The 27,894-nt window shown below is 39.7% G+C and overlaps 3 protein-coding genes and 1 pseudogene across 3 annotated transcripts; 3 read left to right on the plus strand and 1 right to left on the minus strand.

The window, feature by feature from the left end:
• The first annotated feature begins 9,932 nt into the window (after positions 1 to 9,932).
• LOC121808867 lies at positions 9,933 to 11,605 on the plus strand (annotated as a pseudogene).
• Positions 11,606 to 16,445: 4,840 nt separating this feature from the next.
• LOC121806817 (esterase CBG03338-like) lies at positions 16,446 to 17,861 on the plus strand. The gene is made up of 6 exons (XM_042206969.1): positions 16,446 to 16,592; positions 16,737 to 16,829; positions 16,905 to 17,003; positions 17,065 to 17,106; positions 17,194 to 17,425; positions 17,522 to 17,861. The coding sequence occupies exons 1-6, from the start codon at positions 16,470 to 16,472 to the stop codon at positions 17,647 to 17,649; spliced, it is 717 nt and encodes a 238-aa protein (XP_042062903.1). The 5' UTR covers positions 16,446 to 16,469; the 3' UTR covers positions 17,650 to 17,861.
• A 782-nt stretch (positions 17,862 to 18,643) lies between these two features.
• On the plus strand, positions 18,644 to 24,417 carry LOC121808595. The gene is made up of 2 exons (XM_042209162.1): positions 18,644 to 18,847; positions 21,947 to 24,417. Exons 1-2 carry the CDS (start codon positions 18,841 to 18,843, stop codon positions 24,034 to 24,036), a joined length of 2,097 nt encoding a protein of 698 aa, XP_042065096.1. The 5' UTR covers positions 18,644 to 18,840; the 3' UTR covers positions 24,037 to 24,417.
• Positions 24,418 to 24,507: 90 nt separating this feature from the next.
• Positions 24,508 to 27,891, minus strand: LOC121808596 (proteasome subunit alpha type-3-like). The gene is made up of 9 exons (XM_042209163.1): positions 27,723 to 27,891; positions 27,562 to 27,645; positions 27,248 to 27,321; positions 25,887 to 25,973; positions 25,721 to 25,805; positions 25,492 to 25,538; positions 25,087 to 25,152; positions 24,869 to 24,959; positions 24,508 to 24,752 (listed from the first exon to the last, which is right to left on the minus strand). Exons 1-9 carry the CDS (start codon positions 27,864 to 27,866, stop codon positions 24,681 to 24,683), a joined length of 750 nt encoding a protein of 249 aa, XP_042065097.1. The 5' UTR covers positions 27,867 to 27,891; the 3' UTR covers positions 24,508 to 24,680.
• Positions 27,892 to 27,894: the final 3 nt, after the last annotated feature.

The raw sequence follows: 27,894 nt of genomic DNA on the forward strand, positions 1-27,894 counted from the left end.
AGCTTGTTACTTTCAATGTGGGATAATTAACTCTAAATTAATCTCATGAATTCTCTCATAGCTCATTTAATTAGCTCGCAATTTTGCAAGACTTTAATCCATTATTTCTCACTCGCCGGGAATCGGATTTGAGAAAATAAATATACCACGGTCATCTACTCCGAACGTAGATCTACGCTATATCATTTAATTTCAAAAATAAAATGTCTCGTTGGAAATATTATTGGTCAAAGTCCTTTGACCGGGCAACGATTCCAACAATCCCCTACATGAGTGGAAATAGCCAAGTGCATATGCATGCAGACACAAACTCAACCCTCGAGAGGTATATAAGTATAAGGATAGGTAGTTGTTGGCTTTGAACCATCCATTGTCAACACCATTGGATACACAGGCGGCCTAATAGCGCGATGCTTTGAACTATTCCTCCACGGCGTGCACCGAGACAATGGTGTTAACACTTAAACACCTCATCCGTTCTTACGTTTTGTGTCATTTGCGGCCTTGGACACCACTTTGGATTCATAAGTGTGTTATTTGAAGCGACCACACTTCACACTTACATAGATGATTCATAATCGAGTATCTTGCCCTACTCGGTCTCCCTGAGAACTCAATCTCCTCGAGATCCTTAGGAGTCATTAAAAGTCACAGACTTAGCCTCACCACTAGGCAAGTTTTATAACACTCTATTGCTCTCTAGGGAATAGATATAGGTGAGTGTTTTACACGAACTCTCATAGCTTAGTTGTCCCATTGAACCAAGTTCTTAGGATCTCCAGTCATCATGGTTGGGTTACCACTATGACAATTCTTCAGTTTGTGGATTTCAAACTCATTCCCTCTAGCAACTTATTCATTTGATCCCGGTTTAACCATTTGGTTAGCGGATCCACTAGATTATCTATTTACTTCACATAGTCAATTGTAATCACCCATGTTGTAATCGAATATCTCACGGTATTATGTCGTCGACGTATATGTCGAGACTTACCGTTATAGAAGTCATTGTTTGCCCTTCCAATAGCAGTTTGGCTATCACAGTGAATCAACACAGGTGGCACTGGCTTAGACCAACATGGAATATCTTCAAGGAAGTTCTTAAGCCATTCGGCTTCCTCACCAGCTTTATCTAAAGCTATGAATTCAGATTCCATGGTTGATCGGGCTATACATGTCTGTTTCGTGGATTTCCACGATATAGCCCTCTCCCAATTTTAAAGACGTATCCACTTGTTGAAAGTGAGTCCTTATTGTCGGATATCCAATTTGCATCATAGTACCCTTCAAGTACCGGGGGTATCTCGAGAAGTGTAGCCCATGATTTTGAGTATGTTTTAAATATCTCAAAACCCTTACAAGAGCTCTCCAATGCTCTCTACTTGGATTGCTCGTGTAATGACTCAACTTATTCACGGCACAAGCAATGTCAGGTCGAATGCAATTAGTCAAGTACATAATGCACCCGATGACCCGTGCATACTCTTCTTGTGCAACGGGCTCGCCTTTATTCTTGATTAAGTGAACGTCAAGTTCAATTGGAGTCTTAACTGGCGCGCCATCGTAGGCATTGAATTTCTTCAATATTTTCTCAACAAAATGTGATTGTGTTAAGATAATTCCGTCGTATGTTCATAGAATCTTCATTCCAAGAATTACATCGGCTAGACTCATCTCTTTCATGTCAAAATTTCTCTTTAACATGGTCTTTGTATCGTTAATTACTTGTGTGTTACTACCCAAGATTAACATATCATCAACGTATAGACACATTATAACGTGACCGTTATTAGTGCTCTTCATGTAGACACATTTGTCGCATTCGTTGATTTTAAACTCATTTGATAACATCACATTATCAAACTTCAAGTGCCATTGCAACGACGCTTGTTTCAATCCATATAGAGACTTTACGAGCTTGCATACCTTTTTCTCTTGTCCAGGTACTACAAACCCTTCGGGTTATTCCATATATATTTCATTTTCTAATTCACTATTTAGAAACGCAGTCTTTACATCCATTTGATGAATCTCAAGATTTTGCAATGCAGCAATAGCGAGAAACACTCGGATAGATGTAATCCTTATTACATGTAAATAGGTATAGAAGAAGTCGTGTCCTTCCTTTTGTTTAAAACCCTTTACCACCAGTCGGGCTTTATATTTATCAATTGTTCCATCGGCCTTAAATTTCCTTTTAGGGACCCATTTGCATCCTAAAGGTTTCGCACCTTCGGGTAGATCAACCAACACCCAAGTGTGGTTTAGCAAAATTGAATCGATTTCGCTTTGAACAGCTTCTCTCCAATGTAGCACGTCTGGGCCATCAAATGCTACTTTTATTGATGTTGGTTCTTAACATAAAAGCAATGTAGTCAGGACCAAATATTTTTGGTGTTCTGATCCTACTACCACGTCTTAGTACTGTATCATTTGGATCGGGTCTTGCATGCTTGGTGATTCAGGTTCTTTATCCACTGATTTAGAACTAGTGGCTTCCTCTTCAATTCTTGTCTCAGAATTGGTTGCGACCTCTTCTTTGTCTTTGCAAGGAAATGTATTTTCAAGAAATACGACATTCCTTGACTCGATTGTTGTTCCTACTGTTATAGTCGATATTTCAGACTTGTGAACAACAAATCGATATGCACTACTGTTAAGTGCGTATCCAATGAAGATACAATCAACTGTTTTAGGGCCAATTGTAACTTCTTTGGGCGGGGAACCATCACCTTCGCCAAACACCCCCACACTTTGAGTTATTTGTAGGATGGTTTCCTTCCTTTCCACAACTCATAAGGAGTGATGTCCTTTCCTCTGAGTGAGATCTTGTTTAGGATATAGTTGACTGTCAAGATAGCCTCCCCCAACATGTTCTGGGGCAATCCTGAACTAAGTAGCAGCGCATTCTTCATATCTTTTAGAGTTCGATTTTTACGTTCTGCAACACCATTAGATTATGATGAGTATAGAGCAGTTGTTTGATGAATTATACCACTTGCATTGCAAAATTCCTCAAACGAGGCTATATATTCGCCTCCTCTATCACTTCGAATCATTTTGATTTTACAACCAAGTTGATTCTCAACTTCGTTCTTATAATTTTTGAACGCTTCAATTGTTTCATCTTTACTTCTTAAAAGATAAATGTAGCAATACCTTGTGCAATCATCTATAAAAGTGATAAAGTACTTTTTACCACCTCTAGTTTGCACCATCCTTAAATCACATACATCCGTGTGAATTAATTCAAGGGGTTTTGTGCTTCGTTCAACCTAGTGAAACGGTAACTTAGTCATTTTCGCTTCAAGACATATTTCATATTTGTCTTGGGTATCCACTTCATTAGCCTTTAGTAAATCTAAATTTACTAATCTTTTAATGGCTTTTGAATTTACATGTCCCAATCTACAATGCCACAAATTTGAACATTCGGTCAAGTAAGAGGAAGTAGCTGCTTTATTATTATTAGCCAACGGCTTTGGGACAAGGCGTGTAGCCACACTAAGCTTGAAAAGTTCATCGGTTACATAACCTTTTCCGAGTGACTTTCCAAACTTGTACAATGCAAACCTATCAAACTCAAATACAAGTTTAAACCCACCCCTTATTCACTAGTATTGATCCTGACACTAGGTTCTTGCGGATGTCCGGGACATGCAGCACATCCTTCAAAGTTATCGTGACGCCGAATGTCATCATGAGGATCACATTTCCAATGCCGAGGACCTCAGACGATGCTTGATTCCCCTTGTTGATCTTCATCCCTTCAACAGCAGTGTAGGAAGCAAACTTGCTTTTGTCGGAGCAGACATGAGCAGTAGCGCCGGTGTCAATTTACCAGCCACCCTTGTTATCAACAAGGTTCACTTCTTCGGTGACCACAACAACGAGGTCATTCTCATCCCAGTTCTTGAACTCATTCTCAACGACGTGGGCAGCCGACTTCTTCTTATTGCTCCGACAGTCCTTGGCAAAGTGGCCAATTTTGCCACACTTGTAGCACTCACATTCAAATTTCTCTGCAGGTTGTTTCCCCTTCCATTTGTCCTTCTGATTTGGGCAAGGGCGTTTGTTGGAGGGACCACCCCATTCCAACAAGTTGGCTTTGGCTTCAAGTGGGCTAAAGCCCTTAGCCTTTTGGTCACTTTTGCGCACATCAGCTTCAATGCGCAATTTCATGATCAAGTCTTCAAGGGTCATCTTCTTTCGTTTGTGTTTGAGATAGCTCTAGAAGTCCTTCCAACTAGGAGGAAGCTTCTCAATGATCATGCACCTTGTAAAGTTGTCGGGCTAGGTCATCCCTTCAGCCACAAGTGCGTGGATGAGAATTTGGAACTCTTGAACTTGTTCCATGATAGGTCGAGAGTCGACCATTTTGTAGTCCAAGAATTTGGCTAATACAACATTCTCAGTACCTGCAGCATTGTTGATACTATACTTCTTTTCTAGGTTATCCCATGTCTCTTTTGATGTGGTTACAACGGAGTATACATTGTACAAATTATCATCTAAAGCATTTAGAATGAGATTTTTACAAAGATAATCTCCTTTTTGCCAAGCTTCATAGTCCGCCATGACTTCGATCCTTGTCTCTTGATCACTTGGCGCAGGCGGCTCGTCTTCCATGAGGAAATTCGCGATGCCCAATGTCGTTAAATAAAATAACATCTTTTGGTGCCACCTTTTGAAGTCAGATCCTCCAAACTTTGGTGGCTTCTCGGCAGGAGGCATCATTCTTGGTTCCAAAGGTGCCGCAGTTGGTCCATGAAAGGAACCAATCCTGTTGCCCTCGAAGGAGCCAACAACTTGGTTGGGCATAGAGCCCGCCATGGTCGCACCGGCCCCGAAGGAACCGACACCCATGTTAGACCCGAAGGCCCCAACACTCGATCCAATAAAAGATCCGATGGAACCACTAAAAGTGGAACCAACCGACCCACTCGAGGTGGATCCAACAGTGGGCCCAAAGGGGTTCGAAAACCCCCATTGAGAGTGTCGAGGAAGAGGTGAACACAGGGATTGGGATCATCGTCAGATTCGACGACGTGTTGACCGGTGCATTGGTCGACATGGTGGATGGAGTTGCGGCGGCGGCAGTGGTGGCAACGACAGTGCTTGATTCAGTCGATACCAACAAAGGTGTTAAGTTTAAAAGTTTTTAAGTTCAGTTATGTCCAAATTCCTTCAAAGGCAAGTTATATCTCGTCTTGCGATTGTTGGTTTCTGTGATTACAAGATATAAACCGGGCGTAATATAACCCAAAAGAAGGAATACAGAATGGGGAAACTGAAACGAAATTACAACGAAAAATGAAATAACTAAACCGTAAACAGAAGCTAGCCGAGTCAAGGAGTCCTCTTTCCGGATTGGCGTTTCGTCCCCAAAGATAAAACGGCCACTGATTGACGTGGAAACGTTGGTGCTCTAAAAAGAACTAGACCAACCAGCCTTGGGTCGAACCCAAGCACCGAGCCCCATGACCAGGCCCAAAGAACAGTCCAAATACCACCCAAAGACCAATTGTCAAGATCCAAGGACACGGGCACGAGCACGGGCTCGGGGCTCTACAGCCCATCTTAGTCAACTAGAATTATTACATGTAATAATCCTACTTATTAAATACTTGTTTAATAAGCTTGTTACTTTCAATGTGGGATAATTAACTCTTAATTAATCTCATGAGTTCTCTCATAGCTCATTTAATTAGCTCGCAATTTTGCGCGACTTTAATCCATTATTTCTCACTCACCGGGAATCGGATTTGAGAAAATGAATATACCATGGTCATCTACTTTGAACGTAGATCGACGCTATATCATTTAATTTTACAAAATTAAATGTCTCGTTAGAAATATTATTGGTCAAAGTCCTTTGACCGGGCAACGATTCCAACATATTTCAATGCTGCATTAGCAACAGCAGCCAGCACAGCAGAGGATCCCCCTCCATGGCTAAGCCACTTGAGGGCCAAGGGGGCCCATGATCACCCATCAATTTCACTGTTTAGTGAATTATGCATGTGATCCATTTTTGAGGGCTTGTGATAGGTATCCTTAGTTATAATTTTGCATTTCCTGCAGATTTTTTGTAGTTATCCTCTTTTTTTAGTTTATATTTTGCTTATGAGTCATGTGTCAGTAGTCTTCTAGTTCGTTTACCAGCGACGGATCCAAGAGGGGGTCGGCCAAGCACGGCCGGAAAATTCCAATAATTTTTATCTATGAAGCCTATTTCGGCCCCCCGACGCGCCGGGGCCAAGAAAATAGCGATCGCGGTGCCTACCGCCTATGTCTGTGACTGTGCGACGTGAGAGAATTAGAAAAAAACGCGTTGATGGAGTTTGATCGAAGAGAATTTAGAACAATTAGATCCTGAAATGTTACAGACGGTAGGAAGGAAGAAGATACTAAGAGTGTCCACTATAAGGTGGACACTCCAATAGCCCGCCCCCTTTTTTGTCCATAGCCCCAATTTTTTGTCCACAGCCCTAATTTTTTATTTCCGCCACTATAGTGGACACTTTCAATAGCTCCCAAATTTTATAATCAATTTTCATTTTAAAATGTTTTTAATTTCAATCAAGTATAATTAAAATCATCGCAATGTAAATAGTTAGAAAACGAGCTAATTGGGACCGAATATTCGTTGTATTGGAAACGGTAAAATTATACAACGAATATTTAAAATAAAATATAAATAAAAACTCCGCCACCGTCTACTCGGTGTCGGAGTCAGATTCCTCATCTTCTTCTCCGCCTCCCTCGCTGCTGCCGGCCGTCGTTGCCCCCAGGAGCCTCATCAGCCAACCCTAGATGACGTTGAAGCCGAGTAATGAGCTGCAAGTATATATTCTTGATGAACGGGTCGTCGACGTCTAGGTATTTGCTGCAGACGTCCTGCAGTTGTTGCATCAACTGCACATCCAGGTTCTCCCTCAAGACCTCGTGGGGACCAGTAACCATGGGCTGCGGGATAGGGGCGGGCTGCGGGATGCGCGATCTAGACTTTGCCGACGATAGGCGGGAGGAACTTCCGCCCGCTCTGGCGCTACGGATAGAGGCCTGTTGTCTCGGTGGCCGTCCTCGTCTAGTGTGTGTAGCGGCGGGCTCTTCGGCTTGCTCGTCTTGCTGCTCGAACAATTGCGAGCCGCTGCCACTGCTGTAGTCCCCGGCTATATTGTGCCTCGTTCGCTTCGGCCCAGGAGCTCCAATGCGCTCTTACGCGCAGATGGCCTTGAATTTCGGACAATGCTCGAGAACTAGATACTCCTCCCACATTGTGAACTTCGGCCAGCCCTCCGTGTTGTATTGGCCAATCGAAAGTGTCTTCACCTCAGCTTCGCTTCAACCACTCTTAGCGTTGAGCAGGTTGTTCTGGTATATGCCCGCGAACCACTTGGTAGCCGACAGAATCCTAGACCACTTTTTGCGGAGCTGTTATGCGTCACGCGGTCTGGCGCCGCTAGGTTTGAACTCGTTGTATGCCAACAGGACGCGCTTCCAAAAGCTCCCCTCGGTCTGATCGGTGCCCACTATGGGGTCCGATGTGACGGCATCCCACGCCTTCGTCACCGCCACGGACTCCGCTTTGGTGTAGTGCACGCCTCGTTTGGTGCCCGAGCCACCGTCACTGCCGACGCCGCTGCCCGAGCCGCCTCCGCTGCTACCGCGTCCGCCGCCTCTTCCGCCACCGCCCCTTCGGTCCCGCCGGGTCTCGTCGGAACGGGTGTTTCGACCCGTGTTGCAGGCGTATCCGGGATGCCGGAACTGAGCAGACCCATCATGGTATCCAGTGCGTCTTGATCTGCTTCGGTGAAAGCAGATTGGCTGGATAGGAAAGGGGTCTCCGGACGCGGCTGGTTAAGCTCGTCGAGGTTGGATCTGTAATATCCAAACGCCGACCGACTCAGATTCCGCTGAAAAGGTTGGGGCGTGGGAGAAGACCTCCACGAATGAGACGGAGGAGGAGTTGGACTCGATGCCCACGGCGGGAGAGATTGACTCCAAACCCACGGCGGGGGAGATTGACTCCAAACCCACGGCTGGGACGGAGAGCCGCCATATCCCGACAGCTGAGAAGGATAGCCGCCATATCCCGACGGCTGTGAAGAATTGCCACCATATCCCGATTCTTGTGAGCCGGGTGATTCGTCGTCTCCACCGTGCATTTTTAGATAGTGAAAGTGTAGATAGTGAATGAAGGGAGAGTGTGTGAAAAGGGTGAAAAATGGATGGTGGAGGAGTGGTATTTATAGGGTTAAATTAAAATTTTTTTTAATAAAAATAAAAATTCGTGGAGGCGCGGCGATAGGGCGACCAGCGTGTCCTCGCCCGGAAATCGCCGATGCCTCATCCGCCCCACATTTTTCGTCCGCCTCGGGGCGGAGGTCGCCGCCACTATAATACGCCCCGAGATCACCCCGGCTATCCCATAGTGGATAATAGGAAAGAGATTGGGAAATGAGAAGTGAGAATATGGGACCCACAATGCATTTCTATGAATTTTCTCACTTATTAAATGATACACGTGTTAATAAATTAAAATGAATAAGCTATAAATTAAAAAGTAGAAATATTTGAAACGACACGAAAAATTGATAAAGTAAGAGAGATGAAAAGAAAAATGTGTAAAGGAAAAGAGAGGAAGAGAAAATGTAGTGAAAGTAGAGTTAATGGATTATGGGATCCATGTTCTAAAATAGAAAGATTCTAAAGTTTCTATTTTTAAGGAACGGCCCAAAATGGAAATAGTTGATATTTCAAAAAACGGAGGGGTATTTCTTTTTTGCGTCCAGTCTATAATGGTAATTTTGTTCTCCTTTTCTTATACTTTATTATTTATGGACCACATCATCCATTATATAATTTTAACTAATTTTTTTCTCAATCTCTAACTTTATCAATTACACATTAAAGCTCGTGCTAATCCTAATGACTTATTTCTATGGGAAGGAGGAAGTTCTTATAAATAGGGCTTTGCTTCCTATTTCTTGAACTATCCAGTAAATGGACATAAACAACCTTCCAGGCATGAAAGACATGATTATAAAAAGTCGGATTGTTATAGAATTTGTGGTGTTTTTTTTTTTATTGAAAATGTAATTTTTAAAACATTGGTTATTAAAAAGGTTTAAATCTCATATATTCTGGGTACAAGTTTTATAGTCCACTCTATTTTTATATATTAGTAGTACTATCTCGATTCCATTAAAAATGAAACGTTTCCTAAAATAGAATTATCTCTATCTCTATTTTTTCATCTCCCTTAATTTACTCTTTCTTTATTAATTCACAAAATAATACTATATAAAAATCTGTGCCGATTTTCAAATATTGCATATTCAATAGGACGGAGTAATTACTTTAATAGATGGACTTATTCAAAATATAAAAAAAACATGTTTCGTCACAAAAAAAAACATGTTTCTCACAAAAAACATCTTTAAACAAAGTTACACGTACGACAACAATCCTATCTAGAGATGACCAAGGTTTTCGGTTCCGGCGGTTAACCGCGGAACCGGAACCGTGACTTTTTTCTTGAACCAGAACCGCCATATTTTGAACAGCGGGCCGGTTCCGGTTCCAAATTTTACGAACCGAAACTGTGCCGAAACCGCCGGTTCTGGATGGTTCCAAACCGGAACCGTGAAAAACCGTCGGAAAACCATGAAATCTAGCCGGAACCGTAAAAAACCGTCGAAAAAACCGGCGGTTCGGAACCGGAACCGCCGGTTTTCGAACCGAAACCGGAACCGTGAAATAGCCTCACGGTTCGGTTCCGGTTCCACATTTCTCGAAACTGGAATCGGCGGTTCTGAACCGGAACCGCCGGTTTACGAACCACGGGCATGTCTGTTCCTACTCACCCATTCAACCGTCCTAAAGCTATTTCTATACACTCTCTCCCCCTCGTCATTTTGCCAAAAATGGGAGCTGCAAACTTTGAAAAGAAGAAAATCTTGTGCTTACATGGATTCAGAAACAGTGGGAGCTTCCTCAAAATGCAAATCAGCAAATGAAAATCTTGTCCTGGTCTTTATTCTAAACAACTGACCTCATCCTTTTTCTAGCAATGAAATGAAATCTTTATGTTCACTATGTATCAACCATATCTTTACTACTACTTGCTAATATGGAATCATACATATATAATTTGCTAATAGCGAATCATACATATATTTTTACTACTACTTGCTAAGATAATGTTTCAATGGGCCAAGTTTTAGCAACTTTCTTCGCATTGAATCAAAATATAATAATATGATTGTTAGTATGCCTTGAATCTACATGGTTTGCCCCTATGCTATGCTGTTGTATTGGGTCCTAATTTTCACATTGGGCCTATCCCGTCATGTGTGTATATAGAAGTAGTGCACAAAATTTTGTAATACAATCTGTTCTCCTTTCATGCCCATGGACGTAGCTAACACAATGTTGATGAACCACGTATCTCTTTACGTTCCTGTTTGTTTCGATTACTCAATTACCCTATTCCGTCACAACAATGACAAATCACAAATAAAAGTTGTATTAATAAAAATCAATTCTACAATCCGTTTAAACGAATGATATATGAATGTTGTGCAGGATTTCCCAGACGGTATCTACCCGGCACGAGGGAAATCCGAGATTGAGAGCATATTTCCACCCCCTTATTTTGAATGGTTTCAATTTACTAAGGTCAGCTTAAAAAAAGTGTTTACATTGTTCTAAAAAATCAAGATACATTAGCAGGAATTTGTCATTGATGTTGCTAAACACCGCGTTTATGTTCAGGATTTTACGGGGCAGACGAACTTGGAAGCATGTATAGACTACTTGTGCAACTACATGGAAACAAATGGTCCATTTCATGGCCTTTTAGGCTTCTCTCAGGTGAAAAAAAGTCTTTTTTTGCTTAAAATCATTCTTAAATATCTCAAGGCTCATTGCATTGTTTTCCACAGGGGGCTGCACTATCAGCACTTCTACTTGCATACCAAGCACAGGTGGTTTAGTAATGAGCAGATGAAAATGAGAAAAAAAAATGATCTTCATTTGAAATCTTGATCAAGATTGTGTTTTGATGCAGGGAAAGATATTGAAGCAGCATCCTCCTATAACTCTGTTTGTGTCCATATCCGGGTCGAAATTTAAGGATCCAGCCATATCTGAGGTTGCTTACAAAGAGCTCATCAAGGTTAGGTCAGTTCATTTTGTTGGTGAGAGAGATTGGCAGAAACTGCCTTCTGAGGAGCTGGCTGCGTCTTTTGACCAGCCTTTGATCATACGGCACCCTCAAGGCCACACCGTGCCTCACCTAGGTACTGCTACTCTCTTCATCTGATCAAAATAAGATCTCCAACATCCTACATTGTGTGTTGTTAGTTAGGTAGGTTTGTTCATAAATAGGAAATATATATATTAGGCTTTCAGATTAACAATTTGGATCATCAAAGATTTTGTGAGTCTTTGTTTGACAGATAAACATTTTTTTCTTACAGATGAAGAGGCGGTTGAGAAGGTCTGTAGCTGGATTAGGCATGGTGTCGAAATCAAACACGAAAACAGGAAGAAGACGATGAATGCAGAAAGGAGTTGGCTGAAGGGAAAACTGTGAGGTGGATAATGAGATAGACCTATAGGAGGATATTAGTCGATGTTGTTATTCCGGTAGAAGATCATAAAAAGTATATCGGGCATGGCTTAGGAGAAATGGAGGAGAATGAATGTTTATTGAGTATTGATTGATGATTTTGTTCTACATAAGGGGACCCCTTTTATAGGTATTACACGACACATATATATGGAATACATTCAATAGTATCAATCTCCTTTAATGCTATCAATCTATTTCTCTAATTACGCCTAGCTATTTCTGGAGCATCATTGAGATTGATTGTCCTCAATCTTCTCTTGTTTAACACTCCCCCTCAAGTTGAGTGGTGGGATCTCCAAAACTCAACTTGCCCAATACACTCGTAAAGCTTCTCGAGTTAACGGCCTTGGTGAGAATATCAGCCAGTTAATCTTCAGATCGAACAAAGGGTAGTTCTACTGCCCCACTCTCAATGTTTTCCTTGATGAAGTGCATGTCGACTTCGACATGTTTCGTCCTATCGTGTTGTACTGGATTCTCGGATATGTTGATGGCTGCTTTGTTATCACAGAAGAGTTGACTCTTTTCTAAAGTTAGTCCAATCTCCTTCATTAGTTTTCTTAGCCACAATATTTCCATTAGCTCACTTTTGATTCCTCTGAATTCTGCTTCAGCGTTGGATAATACTACTACTTTTTGTTTCTTGCTTCTCCAAGTGACTAGGTTACCTTCAACAAAGGTAAAATAGCCTGATGTCGATCTTCTGTCAACTGGGTTGCTTGCCCAATCAGCATACGTGTATCCGTGTACTCCTTGGAGTTTATTCTTCTTGAACATTATTCCATGACCGACTGTTCCCTTGAGGTACTTGACTATTCTTAATGCAGCTTCATAGTGATCCTTCTGTGGTCGATGCATGAACTGACTCACAATTCTGACTGCATAGGCAATATCAGGTCTAGTGTGGGATAGGTAAATGGGCTTCCCAACCAAACGTTGATATTGGCCTTGGTGTGCTAGCTCTGCCCCTTCGGAGATTTGTAGTCCGTGATTAACTAAGATTGGTGTATCGGCCGGTTTGCAATCTAGAAGTCCTGTCTCCGCCAGGATGTCTAGCAGGATGTCTAGGATGTATTTCTTCTGCCTCAGAAAAATTCCTCCTTCAGATCTTAGTACTTCTATTCCGAAGAAGTACTTAAGATTTCCTAAGTCCTTCATCTTGAATTCTTGAGACAGACTCCCCTTGAGTCTCTCGATCTCCTCTGCATCATCTCCAGTTATGATCATGTCATCTACATAGATGATCAAGCACGTGATCCGGCCATCCCGCTTTTTCAGGAATAATGTATGATCCGAATGGCTTTGTTTGAACCCATACTTTGTCATAGCCTCTGTGAACCTCCCGAATCAAATTCTGGGGACTGCTTAAGTCCATACAAAGTTTTCTTCAGTCGACATCCTTCTCCCTTTTTCTACCCCTGTGAAAAACCTGGTGGTGCTTCCATATATACTTCTCTCTTTAGTTCCCCATGGAGGAAAGCATTTGTGACGTCGAATTGATGTAGTGGTCAGTCTCTGTTTGCAGCAACCGATAATAGCACTCGGATAGTGTTCATCTTTGCTACTGGAGAGAATGTCTCATCATAGTCTACTCCGTAGGTTTGTGTGTACCCCTTCGCTACCAACCGCGCCTTGTACCTTTCTATGGAACCGTTCGGTCGCCGCTTGATAGTGAACACCCATTTACACCCGACTGCCTTCTTCCCGTCTGGTATCATGCACTTTTCCCAAGTGTTGTTCCTTTCTAGTGTACCCATTTCCTTCAGCATCGCCTCTTTCCAGTGTGTGTGTCTCCAAGCTTCTTCCACCGTGCAAGGAATCTCTTCTTCCTCATAAAGTGCTGCTTCAAATGCATGCGCCATTTCAGAGAGTTGCCCTTTAGCCATGTTGGCTATTGAGTACTTAGCTTTCTTGCCTATGGTCTCAGGGTTGTATCTTTTTTGTGGAACTCCTCGGTTGGATCTTGGCGGTAGTTTATATCCTCCAACTTCCTCATTCATCTGCTCATCCAGTAAGTCGCAGATCTTTGGTTCAGTTTGGTTGTCCGGTTCAGACTCACTATTTGTTTCAGGGTCAGTCTCTCTTGATATATGAACATCGGGAATATTGTGAGTAATCCTAAATTCAGACGGAGTATCGGAATTACTTACAGTGGATATCAGTAAAGGGTTCTCCTGGGCGATGTCACTGATTGGTGTGGGCTGTATTTTAGAGGACTCCGATGTTCCGTCCTTTGGTGGATCTGTCGCTGTTGAAGTATTTAACCGACTTAGTAGGTCACGGTCGTTCCTCTCCCCCTGACCGCTAAGGTGGTTAAAGAAATAGTCGGATTCAAGGAAATCACAGTTCATGGTGGTAAACATGCGGCCGGATTTAGGATCAAAGCACCGGTATCCTTTTTGAGACGCATCATATCCCACGAACACACATTTTACGGCACAAGGTGATAGTTTGGTCCGCTCATGCTTGGGTATGTGGACAAAAACCGAGCATCCGAACACTCGAGGCTGAAGGGTCAAGGGTAAAGGAATTTGAGCTTGTGTGGAAAGAACTTCTAGCGGTGTTTTGAGATGCAGCGTGCTAGAGGGTAGTCGGTCTGTGAGATAGACAGATGAGGCAATGGCTTCGGGCCAAAATTTCTGGGGGTGTTGGATTCAATTAGCATAGCACGCGCCATTTCTAGAAGAGTATGGTTCTTTCTTTCAGACACGCCGTTTTGTTCCGGGGTGTTGGGGCATGTAGTTTGGTGGATTAGTCCTTTATCGTGGCAAAAGGTTTTCATGTTCGAGTTCACAAATTCTCCACCGTTGTCAGATCTAAGGATCTGTATGGTCTTCTGAAATTGGGTTTTTACCAGGGTGTGAAAGTGTTTAAAATGTTCAAAGACTTCGTTTTTGTGTTTCATAAAATAGACCCATGTCATGCGACTGCAATCATCTATAAAGAGAAGAAAGTATTTAAACCCTTGTCCCCCTATAACTGGAGATGGACCCCACACATCAGAATGGACTAGGGAAAACAATGAATCAACTCGGGTATTATTGGGTTTATAAAAATGTCTATGACTTTTGGCTAACACACAAGTCTCACAATACATTTCTTGACTAAATTTATAAAGAGAATTTTTAAATAACTCGAGGATGGATGTCCTAAACGACGATGCCAGAGCCAAGCTTCCCTGTCTGATGATCCATGAGTTAGCAAAGCAGTTCCTTGTTGATCTATTTCGTCCACATAATACAGCCCATCCCTCTCAGTGCCACGTCCAATGATTACCCCTGTTCTGATATCTTGCAAAAGGCAAAAATTGAGTTGCATCAGAAGAGTACAATTTAATTATTTTGTCACATGACTAATTGATAATAACTTATGTGACATGGAAGGAACATATAAGCAGTTGGATAAAGTCAGAGCGGATGAAATTTTGACAGTTCCTGCCCCTTCCACAGAAGTACATTCTCCACTGGCCGTTTGAATATGAGTTTTCGGTGCCCTGTGCATATAAGATATATCAGCAATATCATAAGTAATAGTGTCAGTGGCTCCGCAGTCAAAAATCCATTTGTTATTTTTATTTTTAGAGGAAGCTGATAGGGCGTAAGATGTAGGCAAATTTTCGAGGATCTGAAATTGATTTTCACGAGGTATAGGGACTGTTTGGGAATATTTAGGAACTTTCGGACTTAATTTGGCAATTTTCGAGATTCTGGTCTCGATTTTGGGATTTTTGAGAGTCTGGGGTTCGGTTTGTAATTTTCCAGGATCATAAGGGGTTTTTTAGAGATATTTTGGGTATGGGGTTCTGAGTGTAATTCCTTAGGAGTTTGAGGGTTTGGGAATAAATTCCCAACCCTAATTTTACCTCCATCAATATCCGGCGCCTCCACATCCGGATCGCCTTCTCCTCTGGCGATCGACGCCATTCCGACCGTTCCCTCCGTTCCGCTCCAGTTGGTCGTCACTGATGTGGTGCCGGTAGCGAGGTTGGGGGTTCCTTCTCCTCCGGCCACTGCCCTACCCCCTTTGAACCCTAAACCCTAAAACTCTGATACCATGATAGAAATTCATGGGTTCCATCCTAAAACCAATTGGTGATAAGAGGAGAGTCCCATGAGACTTATATAGTGGATTAAACTCTTTGTGTACACCGATGTGAGATATTATTATATTCATTTTCAATTGCCAACACCCTCCCTCAAACCCTTCAAGGTGACCCTTAAGATGAATCTTGGAGGGTTTGGACTTTTTTATGATCGATTGGACAATCGGCCCAATTTTTTTTTGATCAGTTGGACCACTGGCCCAAATTTTCAGCCCAGTTATACTGCTGGGTCAGTCTTTTTTTCAGTTTCAGCCCAGATATACTGCTGGGTCAGTTAAATATAACCCACAGTCGGCGACCCGCTCTGATACCATGATAGAAATCCATGAGTTCCATCCTAAAATCAATTGGTGATACAGCGATGTGGGATATTATTATATTCATTTTCAATTGCCAACATGATACGTGGGATTGTTGCCGGAATCATAAGTTTTTGCTTCATTAGAAATGAATTTTATGTTATTAAGACTTTAGTTATTGGTATATAGACAGTAGTACTATTGTATTGTTGTTTCTTGAACTAATGTATAATGTCTCTTTATCAATTTATACCACCAAAAAATTTCATCTTGAAGGGTGCCCACGTGGTAACATGAAGGGTGCCCACGTGGTAACATTCCTAACCAACCGATCTACCAAACTTCAAAAGTTAGTTGTCTTTGAGAAGCCCTTCTTGTTCTTATAAAACACACACACACACACTGGTCAATCTCTGTGTTGAATATGGAAGCTGTAAAGGTAGCAAAGAAGAAAATCCTTTGTTTGCATGGATTCAGAACCAGTGGGAGCTTCCTTAAAAAGCAAATCAGCAAATGGGATCCTTCCATTTTTGCTCTTTTTGACATGGTATATATACTACATTTTAATCAAAACTCAAAGTTTCAATCTTTTCTATGCAACAAATGGTACTGTCAAAACTTTGTGCAAGTCTCATTGAGCTTTATGAGTATTCTCTTAACAATGCTAAAATGGTATACGAATTTTTTGCAGGATTTTCTAGATGGGATTTACCCTGCAGGAGGGAAATCTGAGATTGAGGGCATATTTCCACCACCATATTTTGAGTGGTTTCAATTCAACAAGGTATGTGTGTATAATCTCAGTGTGCAAGCTAAAATCAAGACCAATATTCTTATAAAAACCGCGATTTTTGGTCAGGATTTTACCGAGTACACCAACTTGGAAGCATGTATAGACTACTTATGCAACTACATTACAACAAATGGTCCATTTCATGGCTTGTTAGGCTTCTCTCAGGTGAAAAACAGTCTTTTTTGCTTAAAATCATCAACAAAATCTCAAGGCTGTTTTTCCACAGGGAGCTTCATTGTCAGCACTTCTACTTGGATATCAAGCACAGGTGATTCATTATGAAATTGAGAAAAAAACACACACTATATGATCTTTGATTTAAAATCTTGATAAGGAAAAATGTGTGTTGATGCAGGGAAAGATATTGAAAGAGCATCCGCGTATGAGTCTGTTTGTATCCATATCCGGGTCAAAATTTAAGGATCCAACCATATGTGAGGTTGCTTACAAAGATGTGATCAAGGTTAGATCAGTTCATTTTGTTGGGGAGAAGGATTGGCTGAAACTTCCTTCCGAGGAGCTGGCTGCAGCGTTTGAGGACCCTCTGATCATACGACACCCTCAAGGCCACACCGTGCCTAGGCTAGGTACCACGAGCCTTCTCTTAATTGCATCTAGTGTTGGTTTAGGATGATATTGGTTTCAAAGTGTTGGATGCAATGAATCAACTTATTTTGTTGCAGATGAAGAGGGTGTTGAGAAGATTTGCAGGTGGATTAGGCATGATGTTGTGTTGCAGAATGGAGAAGTGAAGGAGAGTGAGGTTAAAGAAGATGTTCCAATGGAGAAAAGAGAAGCAATTGAAGCTTAGAGTTGATCAAGAATGCTCTTTTTAGTTGTGTTTTGAAACCACTTTTAGCTATCTACTTTTTCTTCATTTAAATAAAAGAGATTTCATGAGTCAAGTATGAAAAATGTAAAATTGATTTAATATATATTTGCACTATGTATGATTAACATCATTCTAAATTCTAGGGTCCATATTCAAAATAATTATATACTATTGTGTATTTATTTACTGAATTCTTGTCCTCAATAATGTACATACATACTAAACTACATTTTGGATTATTTCGAACTAAAAGTTAATACAATGACACAATTATTACAATAAGTTAAAGAACAAATTTTTTTCTCTTATAAATTGAAACTTAAACCACAGCCAAAAATGGGACTTTATATGTATTATATATGTACTCTAATTTATTTATATTTCTAAATTAAATCGAAAGTGTTTCATGATCGATTATTTTGTATGGAGCACGACCGGATCGGTCCAATATCATTATAGTATATTCTGAGTAGTCAAAATGTACATCATGGAAAAATAGCACATCACAATAGTGTGAGTTCAAAAGGAATGGTAATTATTGAAGACATAGAACATATCAAAGTGTAACATTTAAGACACCATCACTATATATGCACAAAAATCAATCTCTCTTCATTGTAATCTCGAGTTAAATATTATTTTTTATTGTATCGATACTCTTCTTCGCAATAAAGTTCCTAAAAGTATAGAACAATTATTTAATTAATTAATTACTTCTCCACACTTCTCCACAATAAACTATTACTAACACAATTTTATACTCTCTCCGAATTTTATTATAAAATTAATATATAAAAATAGGGTTCATGTACTATTAATTTTTCTAATTCACTTTTTATTAAATTTTTAAAATATATATCAAGTTAAATGGTAATAAATTATAAGAGAGAGGAAATAGTAATAGAAAAATAGAAGAATTATTTGCAATAGAAAAAGTTATATTCTTTCTGTATTTGAATATTAGGTAGTTAATAGAATCCATAAGCAGTTGCGATGCGATGCAGCGATGCGATGCAGTAAAAGGAAGGCATCTTTTATGAAGCATTGTTTAGAGGGAGAGAAGCGCGGGGTTATTCTAGAAAGAGAAAGACTCGTTTATGACTGCTTACTGATGTCAACGATCTAGGACCCAAATTCACTCACTATCTTTATCGGTTTCTCGTCTCTGTTATGGAAGGTAAGCAACAATTTCGATTCGTTTCTGTCTGTGCCCTAATTCTGTTTTTTTTCTTTCACTTTCCCATTTTTACTTAGGATGCTTTTCAGTTTCGGCTTAATTTTGCCGTTTTGAGAGATCGTGTGTGCTGAGTTCCACGATTATTTATTTAAGCAGTTTGTGTAGTTCGCGATTCGATTATTCAAATCAGCATTGATGTTTTTATCATTTATGATCTATGCGTCATTTGAATGTATACTGTTTAGGTACTAACGCCGTTCTAGTTTAGAAATTTAGGATTTTCTTGAAATGTTATTTGCGTTGTTCTTCGTGGTGCTGTCATTCTGGATAAATCACCGGCATAATTTTTGTTAAATTAATGTGCGCTTCCATAGTTGATGAGTTAATATGCCTTAGAAGAGCTCTAAAGGTAACATAGCTCTGAACATTGAAACACATGCTTGTCCCTAGATCCATAAAACCTATCCCAACTGGAGCTAGTTGCAATAAAGGCTGTTCATTTGCTGTTAAATAAGTTGGGGTTTTTTCTTTTATTGTTCTAAAATAAAACTTAGATTCCGTGAGTGTACTGGACTTTTTTTTTGTTCCGATTTTGGGAGAGACGCATGACCCTCATGCGTATCTTTTTAATAAAACGCATGACGGAGATGCGTCTTTAAGGGAGACGCATAAGGGTCATGCGTCTTTTTAACGACGCACAACCATCATGCGTCTTAGGGAGAGACGCATCTCCCCCATGCATCTCTTAACCCATATATATGAAACTATTCTTGGTTGTTTTCTTTTATAGAAACATCCTTGAATGTTTTATGTTTCACTTTCGATGTGGGATAAAATCATTCTTGGTTGTTTCTCTTTTATAGAGACATCCTTGAATGTTTTATGTTTCACTTTCGATGTGGGACAAAATCATTCTTGATTGTTTCTCTTTTGTAGAGGCATCCTTAAATGTTTTATGTTTCACTTTCAACGTGGAACAAAATCATTCTTGGTTATTTTTCTTTTATAGAGACATCCTTGAATATTTTATGTTTCACTTTCGATGTGGGACAAAATCTTTCTTGGAGAAATGCATCTTCTTTAATTTGTTGGCGTCCATCTTATAAGAATTCTAAAGTTAAGCATGTTTGGCTTGGAGAAATTGTGAAATGGATTACCCTATGGAAATGTTCAAATTCCACATGTTGTCTTGATATCGACTTTGATTTTGATATTGGTTTGGCTTCTGATTTTGACAGTTTGGCAAATGAGATTAGTCCTTCAGACAGAGATATTATTTCATAATTAATTAACCACTAGTTAATTAATGTAACGATCACAACCTTATTGATTAATCAAGCAATGAATTAAACCTTCCATAAATTTAATTAACAATTTTCATTAACCTTTTAGCTTATTGAATCGTTAATTAAGTAATTTTACATATATTTTCGTTAATTAGTCAATGATTTCATACAATTAAACATTAAAACACATGAAATTATATGAGTTCATTATAAAGGCAAAAAATATCATTTCACATTTAATTTATAGAACAATCTAGTCCATCATACAATTAATTTATTTTATTCTTATTCTTATTTTACTAATCAAGCAACACTACTAAATCTTTATCTTAATTCTATATCATTTATTTTATCTTAAAGTCCATCTTGACTTAATTATTTTGACATAGCAGGACTTATTTTTTGTAGTTCATTGTTGTAACCAATATAGATTTTGTTGGAGCTAAGAAGAATTAAATCTGGTTATCTCTTACTTAGAAAAACATATACTTTCTCCATCCTATTAATTTAGAAATATTTGTTTTTTGGCATAGAATTCATATATATTTATTTAAATTAAGTGAAATGAGAATAAAGTAAAAAAAAGGAAAAATAAAGACGATGATATTTTACATTTTAAGAAATGTTTCATTTCTAATAGAATAGATAAAGTATAATTCATAGAAAAAGCATAGAGGAGTTCATTTATGATTAAAAAATTATTGAAAATAGATTAATTCAAGAGAAATTAGTAATTTATTTTTGGCACCTTTATAAAAAAATCCCATAAAAATCAACTAATTTTTGGTCCTTGATTACAAATAAACTCACACCGCGTGCGATTGCTAAATTGTTTTATTAAAAATCATCTAATATTTTTAATTAAAAAATATATTTGATGATAAGAATTTTGAGGCTGTTAGAAAATAAAATAATATTCTATAAAATAAGAGTGTTGGACGTGATAAATGATGATCCTAAGAAAGGCAAAAAGTGTTGGATGTATCTATAAAACATAAAACAACCAAAGATGATTTTGTCCCACATCGAAAGTGAAACATAAAACATTCAATGATGTCTCTATAAAAGAGAAACAACCAAGAATGATTTTATCCCACATCGAAAGTGAAACATAAAACATTCAATGATGTCTCTATAAAAGAGAAACAACCAAGAATGATTTTGTCCCACATCGAAAGTGAAACATAAAACATTCATGGATATCTCTATAAAAGAGAAATAACCAAGAATGATTTTGTCCCACATCGAAAGTGAAACATAAAACATTCATGGATGTCTCTATAAAAGAGAAACAACCAAGAATGATTTTGTCCCACATCGAAAGTGAAACATAAAACATTCAAGGATGTTTCTATAAAAGATGAACAACCAAGAATGGTTTCATATATATGGGTTAAGAGACGCATGAGGGAGATGCGTCTCTCCCTAAGACGCATGATGGTTGTGCGTCGTTAGAAAGACGCATGACCCTTATGCGTCTCCCTTAAAGACGCATCTCTGTCATGCGTTTCATTAAAAAGAGACGCATGAGGGTCATGCGTCTCTCCCAAAATCGGAACAAAAAAAAAGTCCAGTACACTCACGGAATCTAAGTTTTATTTTAGAACAAAAAAGAAAAAACCCAATAAGTTGACAATGAATAGAATAGGCATCTATTACTAGTTTTTAGAAGGAAAATGCTGAGAGCTTGTGTGGTATAGTTTATACTTGCACTTGATTTTTGTAGTCTCTTACAGTCTTACTTTTTTCAAGTATAATTTGATCGGTTCATAATGTCCCAAATTGTGTTGTATGAATGACATATTTCTACCAGGTATATCACCAGATCAGGATTCAGCAGATTCAGCAACCAAAAAGTCCAGTGTCTCCTCAGGTGGTAGGGCTCAGGATAGAAAGGAATTTCTTTGTAGATTTGTGGACAGTGAAGTCCTGAAAGCAAATCTTGAGGAGTGGCTTGAGGATCTAGATGAAGATAATCCAAGGTCTGCCTTTGATCTTCCTTTCGAGTTAATAGATCTTCAGAAGTTCGATTATGCCCTAGAAGGTGTTCCCTTTCAACAGCTAATTCGGATGCCTAGTGCTATTTATGCTTCAACATCCACTGACGTGGAGGCGACAGCTTATCTTGCTCTTGAGGATTTTTTGCATGCAAGTGTGAATGGCATGTGGGAAGCTTTCTGGGGGCCTGAAGATAATATGATGCCTTTCTATGTTTCCTCTCTACATGAAGGAAACTTGAAATTTTACCAAGCTGAGCAGGCCATAGCAAAAGGTAAAGTTGGAGGCCTTTGTGCATCAGCTATAATGCTAAGGAACCCAAGACATCCACAAGGGAAGTGGGATGATATCATTGAGTTGGCATTGCTGAGACCTGATATTGGAAATCATGCTTCAGAAGAGGAGAACTCTAATCCTCCACTCTCAACTATTTGTGAAGCTTTATTCCTTGCTTTCCGTGTGCTGCTTGCCAGAAGCATCAGCAGATCTAATATCCCACTGAGTTTGAATTCTGTGTTCGTACTTCTAGTTGACTCTAATTGTGGTGGCGTCATTAAAGTTGAAGGTGATTTGAGTAAGCTGGACTGTGATCTGAATAATGTTTATGAATCTGCTGCCGCATGGATAAAAAACCATTCAAAAATTGCTCTCTCTCCTGTTGATAGGATCTGGAACAAGCTTGGAAATGCTAACTGGGGTGATATTGGGGCTTTACAGGTTCTTTATGCTACATTTCAATCTATAACACAATATGCTGGAATGCCTAAGAACACTATAGAAGACTTAGCTGCTGACCACAGTTCCCGTCTTCAAGCCAGGAGGATTGAAAGGCAGTTGGAGAATACAAGGGTTAATGGTGATGGTTTATTTCGCTTCCAACATCGCAATGCTTCGCCCGAGATTGTAGAGGTACAAGAGGCATCTGTTAAAGTGGATTCGGCAAAGACACTGAAGCTTGAAGTAGGATCTGTATTGATGGTGGAGGATTCAAACTGGCAGAAAGGTTATCAAATAAATAAAGTTCTGAATGATGGGGAGATTCAATATTACATTGCATCTCCCATTCAAGATTCAGGAAAGGCTCACTTTCTGTATGTTGGTTCGCATCCATCACAATTGGAACCAGCCTGGAAAGATATGAAGCTATGGTATCAAGTTCAGAGGCAAACTAAAGTACTCGGTATTATGAAACAAAAAGGATTGTCCAGTAAGTATCTTCCCGAAGTGATTGCATCGGGCCGGGTGATTCATCCTGGCCAGTGTTGGAAAACAAACGCAGGTGGAAATTGTGATCAGCCATGGTGTGGGACACCTGTCCTAGTGACCAGTCCAGTTGGTAGGACTGTATCTGAAATGGTGAGAGCTGGCCAGTTCGGTACTGATGAGGCTATCAGGTGCTGCCATGATTGTTTATCTGCTCTCTCAACCTCGGCCTCGTCTGGGATTCGACATGGGGATATCAGGCCAGAAAACATTATCTGTGTAAATCCTGGTCTCAGGAAGCCTTATTTTGTCCTTATCGGTTGGGGACATGCCATTTTGGAAGAAAGGGATCGTCCGGCATTAAATCTTCATTTCTCTTCTACTTCTGCTCTTCAAGAAGGGAAGTTGTTCTCTGCTTCTGATGCTGAAAGCCTAGTATATATGCTCTACTTCTGCTCTGGTGGAGATTTACCTGTTCTGGATTCAGTCGAAGGAGCACTACAATGGAGGGAAACAGCTTGGTCGAGGAGGCTGATTCAGCAGAAGCTCGGTGACATCTCTGCTGTCCTGAAAGCATTTGCAGATTACGTTGACAGTCTATGTGGTACCCCATACTCCGTTGACTATGAAATCTGGTTAAGAAGATTGAAAAGACAGATTAACGAAGGTGACAGTGGAAAGGAAGTCGAAACATCGAGCTAGGATCAAGCCATTTTGTTAGGCAAGAGCTATATCTCATTTTATATGTCCCAAAGCGACTTTTGTGTGATCATGGTGTACTCTGAAGATGGACCATGCCCTGTGTCGTTTATCTGTGGTGAAAATACAGATAGCAATGGGTCGAGTGAAGTTTCTGCCTCTTGGTTTAGTGATGGGGCTCTTCCTGTGTACAGCAAACCAACACAAGAACAGGTTATCCTTGATGAGATTAAAAAAGAGGGATTCATTTCTGATTCTTGTTAACAATTATAATGTGTTATTCTGTCATTAATTCTTGTAAAGAAATGAGCTGTTACTATTGGAACACGATTAGCCAATTCTTGTGTATTAGTTTCAAGAATAGCTAGATTGTTTTTTATTCTACACCATATTGGTATCTGAATCCGAGTTTTACTTTTGAACTGCTCATAGGGGACTCTTATGTTAAAGTATTTGACAGATTTGAATCCAACATTTGATCCATCAAATGATCTCACACCATAAAAACAAGTGCAAGCGTCTCGTATTACCAATTCACCGTAAATGAAGTCTATTAAAACGAACACAGGGTTTAATACAATGTAACCGGTGGGAATCAGGAAAACAGATGAGAAAGGGCGTTAAGGATCTCAGCAAAACCCAACAGCTTAATCTGCATCCATTTCTTCAAGAGCAGCTTTAGCAGCTACCTTGGCTTCCTCTAGTAGATTTTCCGGAACCTGGTCAGTATACGACATATAAACATTACGTGTCGAGCTCAGGAAAAGATACACCTAGAAGGCAAGAGGACATAGAAATTAGCTACGGATACCTAACATACTAAACCAGTAATTACCTTTTCATGCTGGCGGTTCGACTCATCACAGACCCAGCTCAGTTCTAGTTCAAAAGCCTTGTCCTTGGCCTCATCATGAACCCCATAGATGCTGCTCATGGAAAAGCCAGGAGAAAGAAAAATGAATAATGACACTGCCAACACATAAACATAACTTGTATATATATCTAAAAGTCTAAAACTATATGCCAAACATCATTTTAGAAGATATGACTCACATCCTGGCCACCTCAATGACACCTTGTCGGCATGTCATCTCTGAAAGCTTTAATTTTTCGATCTCACTGACAGTTTAAAAAATGTTTCAGCATCAGCAGATCAGTATTAGCAGTAGATAGAAAGAAAAATGCATGACAAATATGAAGAAGTTCTGCATAAGTTGAAAAAGCTCTTCGCCACAATAGAAAATGATTTGAAATCAATAACATAAACTAAGGAGGCTGAATGGCCTCGAGAATCAAACCTATAGCACCCTAATGCAACATAACGAGAAAGAGAAAGTATTGACTACAAAATTGAAGAGACGGGGGGCTCTGAGTAGGTTTTATTTCCTGCCTTTTGGATCTCATTAATCCATGATTTACAAGAATTGGTGAATTTCAAACCAGAAACAGAAAACTTACGTTTTAGCACCCTGTCTTCCTTTTCCAATGGCTGCACCGAAGTATCTCTGTAGCAGTAAATATACAGATCACAGATGGTTATGTAAAAGAATAAAGCTTAAATTTTTATATAAGTACAATGAAATTTAAGTCTCAGAACACTACATATAATTCAAACTATACTTGAGACTGAACACAAATCTTAGATGATATAACCATCATTTGCAAGCTACAAGAGATAAAAACTCACATAAGATATTCCAGAAGGTTCAATCATGTACAACTGTGGACCATCCCTATCATAACCTCCCACAATCACTCCACAACCAAAAGGCCTGCAAAATTTAATGTAAGATTTAAATTGGAAAATCAGGCAAGAAAATGAAGTTGATAAATAGAACAAATGCGGTATCAACCTGAGCCACCAATAAAGCGTGCACAAATGCACGTAACTAGCCACTCGTTCCGCAAGTTCTTTAACAGGAATTGCTTCACCATAAACCCTGGACATTAAAGATACAGCAATATGTGAAGGTATATGCCAAGCAATATACAACAGAATACTAATTCTTGTAAGCAATCACAAATTTAGTCATAGAGAGGTAACCAAAAATTTATGAAGCTAAGCTTCTTTTCTGAACCATCATCTATCAAACAGAGAAAAATTGAATAGATAAAATTCAGGCAAAAATTTTAAGTGATTCATCTGAGGTACAACATTTTGTTGGTGATTATGCCATTTCCAGCCTGAATTTTGTACCACTAATTCTCATTTATTTTAAGCTCATGAACTGCAGTCTCTGTTCATACTATATTACCTCATACAGATATCCAGCCTAAAGAATGCTATATCCCCGCCCCTCTATAGAGGAAAATGATCTGACTTAACGAACCAGGGATCACCCCTTAGTAGGGGTGGCAAATCGTGCGTGTCGGGTCGTTATCGTGTCGACACGATAACGACACGAACACGATAACAACAAACACGAACACGACCCGTTAAGAAAACCTCAAACACGAACACGAACACGACACGAAACCCTCAGACACGAACACGACACGAACCCATTAACGACACGAACCAATTCGGGTCAACACGACACGATAACAACACGTACACGAGATGACACGATAACAACTCGATAACAACACGACCTGATAACGGTTAAACCTATTAAAAATGAAAATAATAAGAATTAATATTATTAAAATATTATTTGTTAACGGATAACACGAACACGACACGAACATGACACGAACACGTATTGTTAACGGATAACACGAACCCGACACGAACACGACACGAACACGACACGAAATTTTCGTGTCCTTAACGGGTCGACCCGATAAGGACACGAACCCAATAAGCTCTGACCCAAACCCATTATTTTCGTGCCGGTTCGTGTCGTGTTATCGTGTCGTGTCAAAAATTGTCAGCCCTACCCCTTAGTATCCCAGTTCACTCCTATTCCGAACCTTAAACTCTGAACTCATGCTCTAGAAATTCACATCTCTATGAGAACTAAAAAAGGTGCACCCATACATCCTTATTTATCAGATTTCAGTTTCACCTGACTCAGCTGTTCAACAGAAACTAAAGGTACTTCACCTTTATTTAGAAGAAAATTATAGGGCAACAATTCAATCTAGAGCTTACATATAAAGTTAAAAAAATAAGAGTATCACTTCTCATCAGAATTATTTCCATGTAGGAGTATGCATGCTTACAAAGAATGTTGGAAGAGTTGAGAACCAAACAAGCGTCTAAGAAACAAACCTCTCATAATTAGTTGCTTCAGACTTTGCTCGTGTAACAATCTGCCTGCCATCAGCAGCTAATCCGGCAACAGCCTAACAATGGTCAAACAACATTAGCACAGGCAATAAAACCTGAAAGCCAGAAGCCTAAAATAGCTGAGGAAGCAGTTTGAATAACAAATACCTCAACAAAACTCTAGAAAAACTTAACAGCTGGTAAAAATCCTAAATTACAGCTTGAGCGCATAATAGATCAATTTCCTATAAATTTACAACTATTAATTATTTTTACATATACATATGGATAGGGAGAATTAAGGAAAAATAGGGCACCATGCCGGAGTTGTGATGAACGGAGTGGATTCTTCGATTGGAGCCTGGCAGCAGCATTTTGGAAGCAATCAGCTTCTCAACTCCCTTGAAAAACATCCGAGAAATGAGAAAGCCTAGCAATTTAAAACTGTAGAAAATGATTAGTCGAAAACTTGTTTTACCATGACGATACCGTCTTTGCATTTGATGGCAACGACGGTGCCGCTGTTGTCGACGGCTTTGGCGGCATATTCGATCTGGAAAACGCGGCCGTCCGGTGAGAATGTCGTCACCGATAGGTCGTAGCCTGTGCCTATGCTGCTCATCTTTCCCCTCTCTACTGATGTGCCTTTT

The sequence above is a fragment of the Salvia splendens genome, chromosome 6 (assembly GCF_004379255.2).
Source record: "Salvia splendens isolate huo1 chromosome 6, SspV2, whole genome shotgun sequence".
Classification (NCBI taxonomy): Eukaryota; Viridiplantae; Streptophyta; class Magnoliopsida; order Lamiales; family Lamiaceae; genus Salvia; species Salvia splendens.

Excerpts from the sequence above, each read along its gene's own strand:
- LOC121808596 (XM_042209163.1), bottom strand. The coding sequence starts at position 27,866 with ATGAGCAGCATAGGCACAGGCTACGACCTATCGGTGACGACATTCTCA. Across the intron at positions 25,974-27,247 it reads GAAGCAACTAATTATGAGAG|GGTTTATGGTGAAGCAATTC; the intron begins GTTTGTTTCTTA and ends TTTAATGTCCAG. Across the intron at positions 25,539-25,720 it reads AACCTTCTGGAATATCTTAT|AGATACTTCGGTGCAGCCAT; the intron begins GTGAGTTTTTAT and ends TTACTGCTACAG.
- LOC121806817 (XM_042206969.1), top strand. The coding sequence starts at position 16,470 with ATGGAAGCTGTAAAGGTAGCAAAGAAGAAAATCCTTTGTTTGCATGGA. Across the intron at positions 16,593-16,736 it reads TTTTTGCTCTTTTTGACATG|GATTTTCTAGATGGGATTTA; the intron begins GTATATATACTA and ends AATTTTTTGCAG. Across the intron at positions 17,004-17,064 it reads GCTTGTTAGGCTTCTCTCAG|GGAGCTTCATTGTCAGCACT; the intron begins GTGAAAAACAGT and ends GTTTTTCCACAG.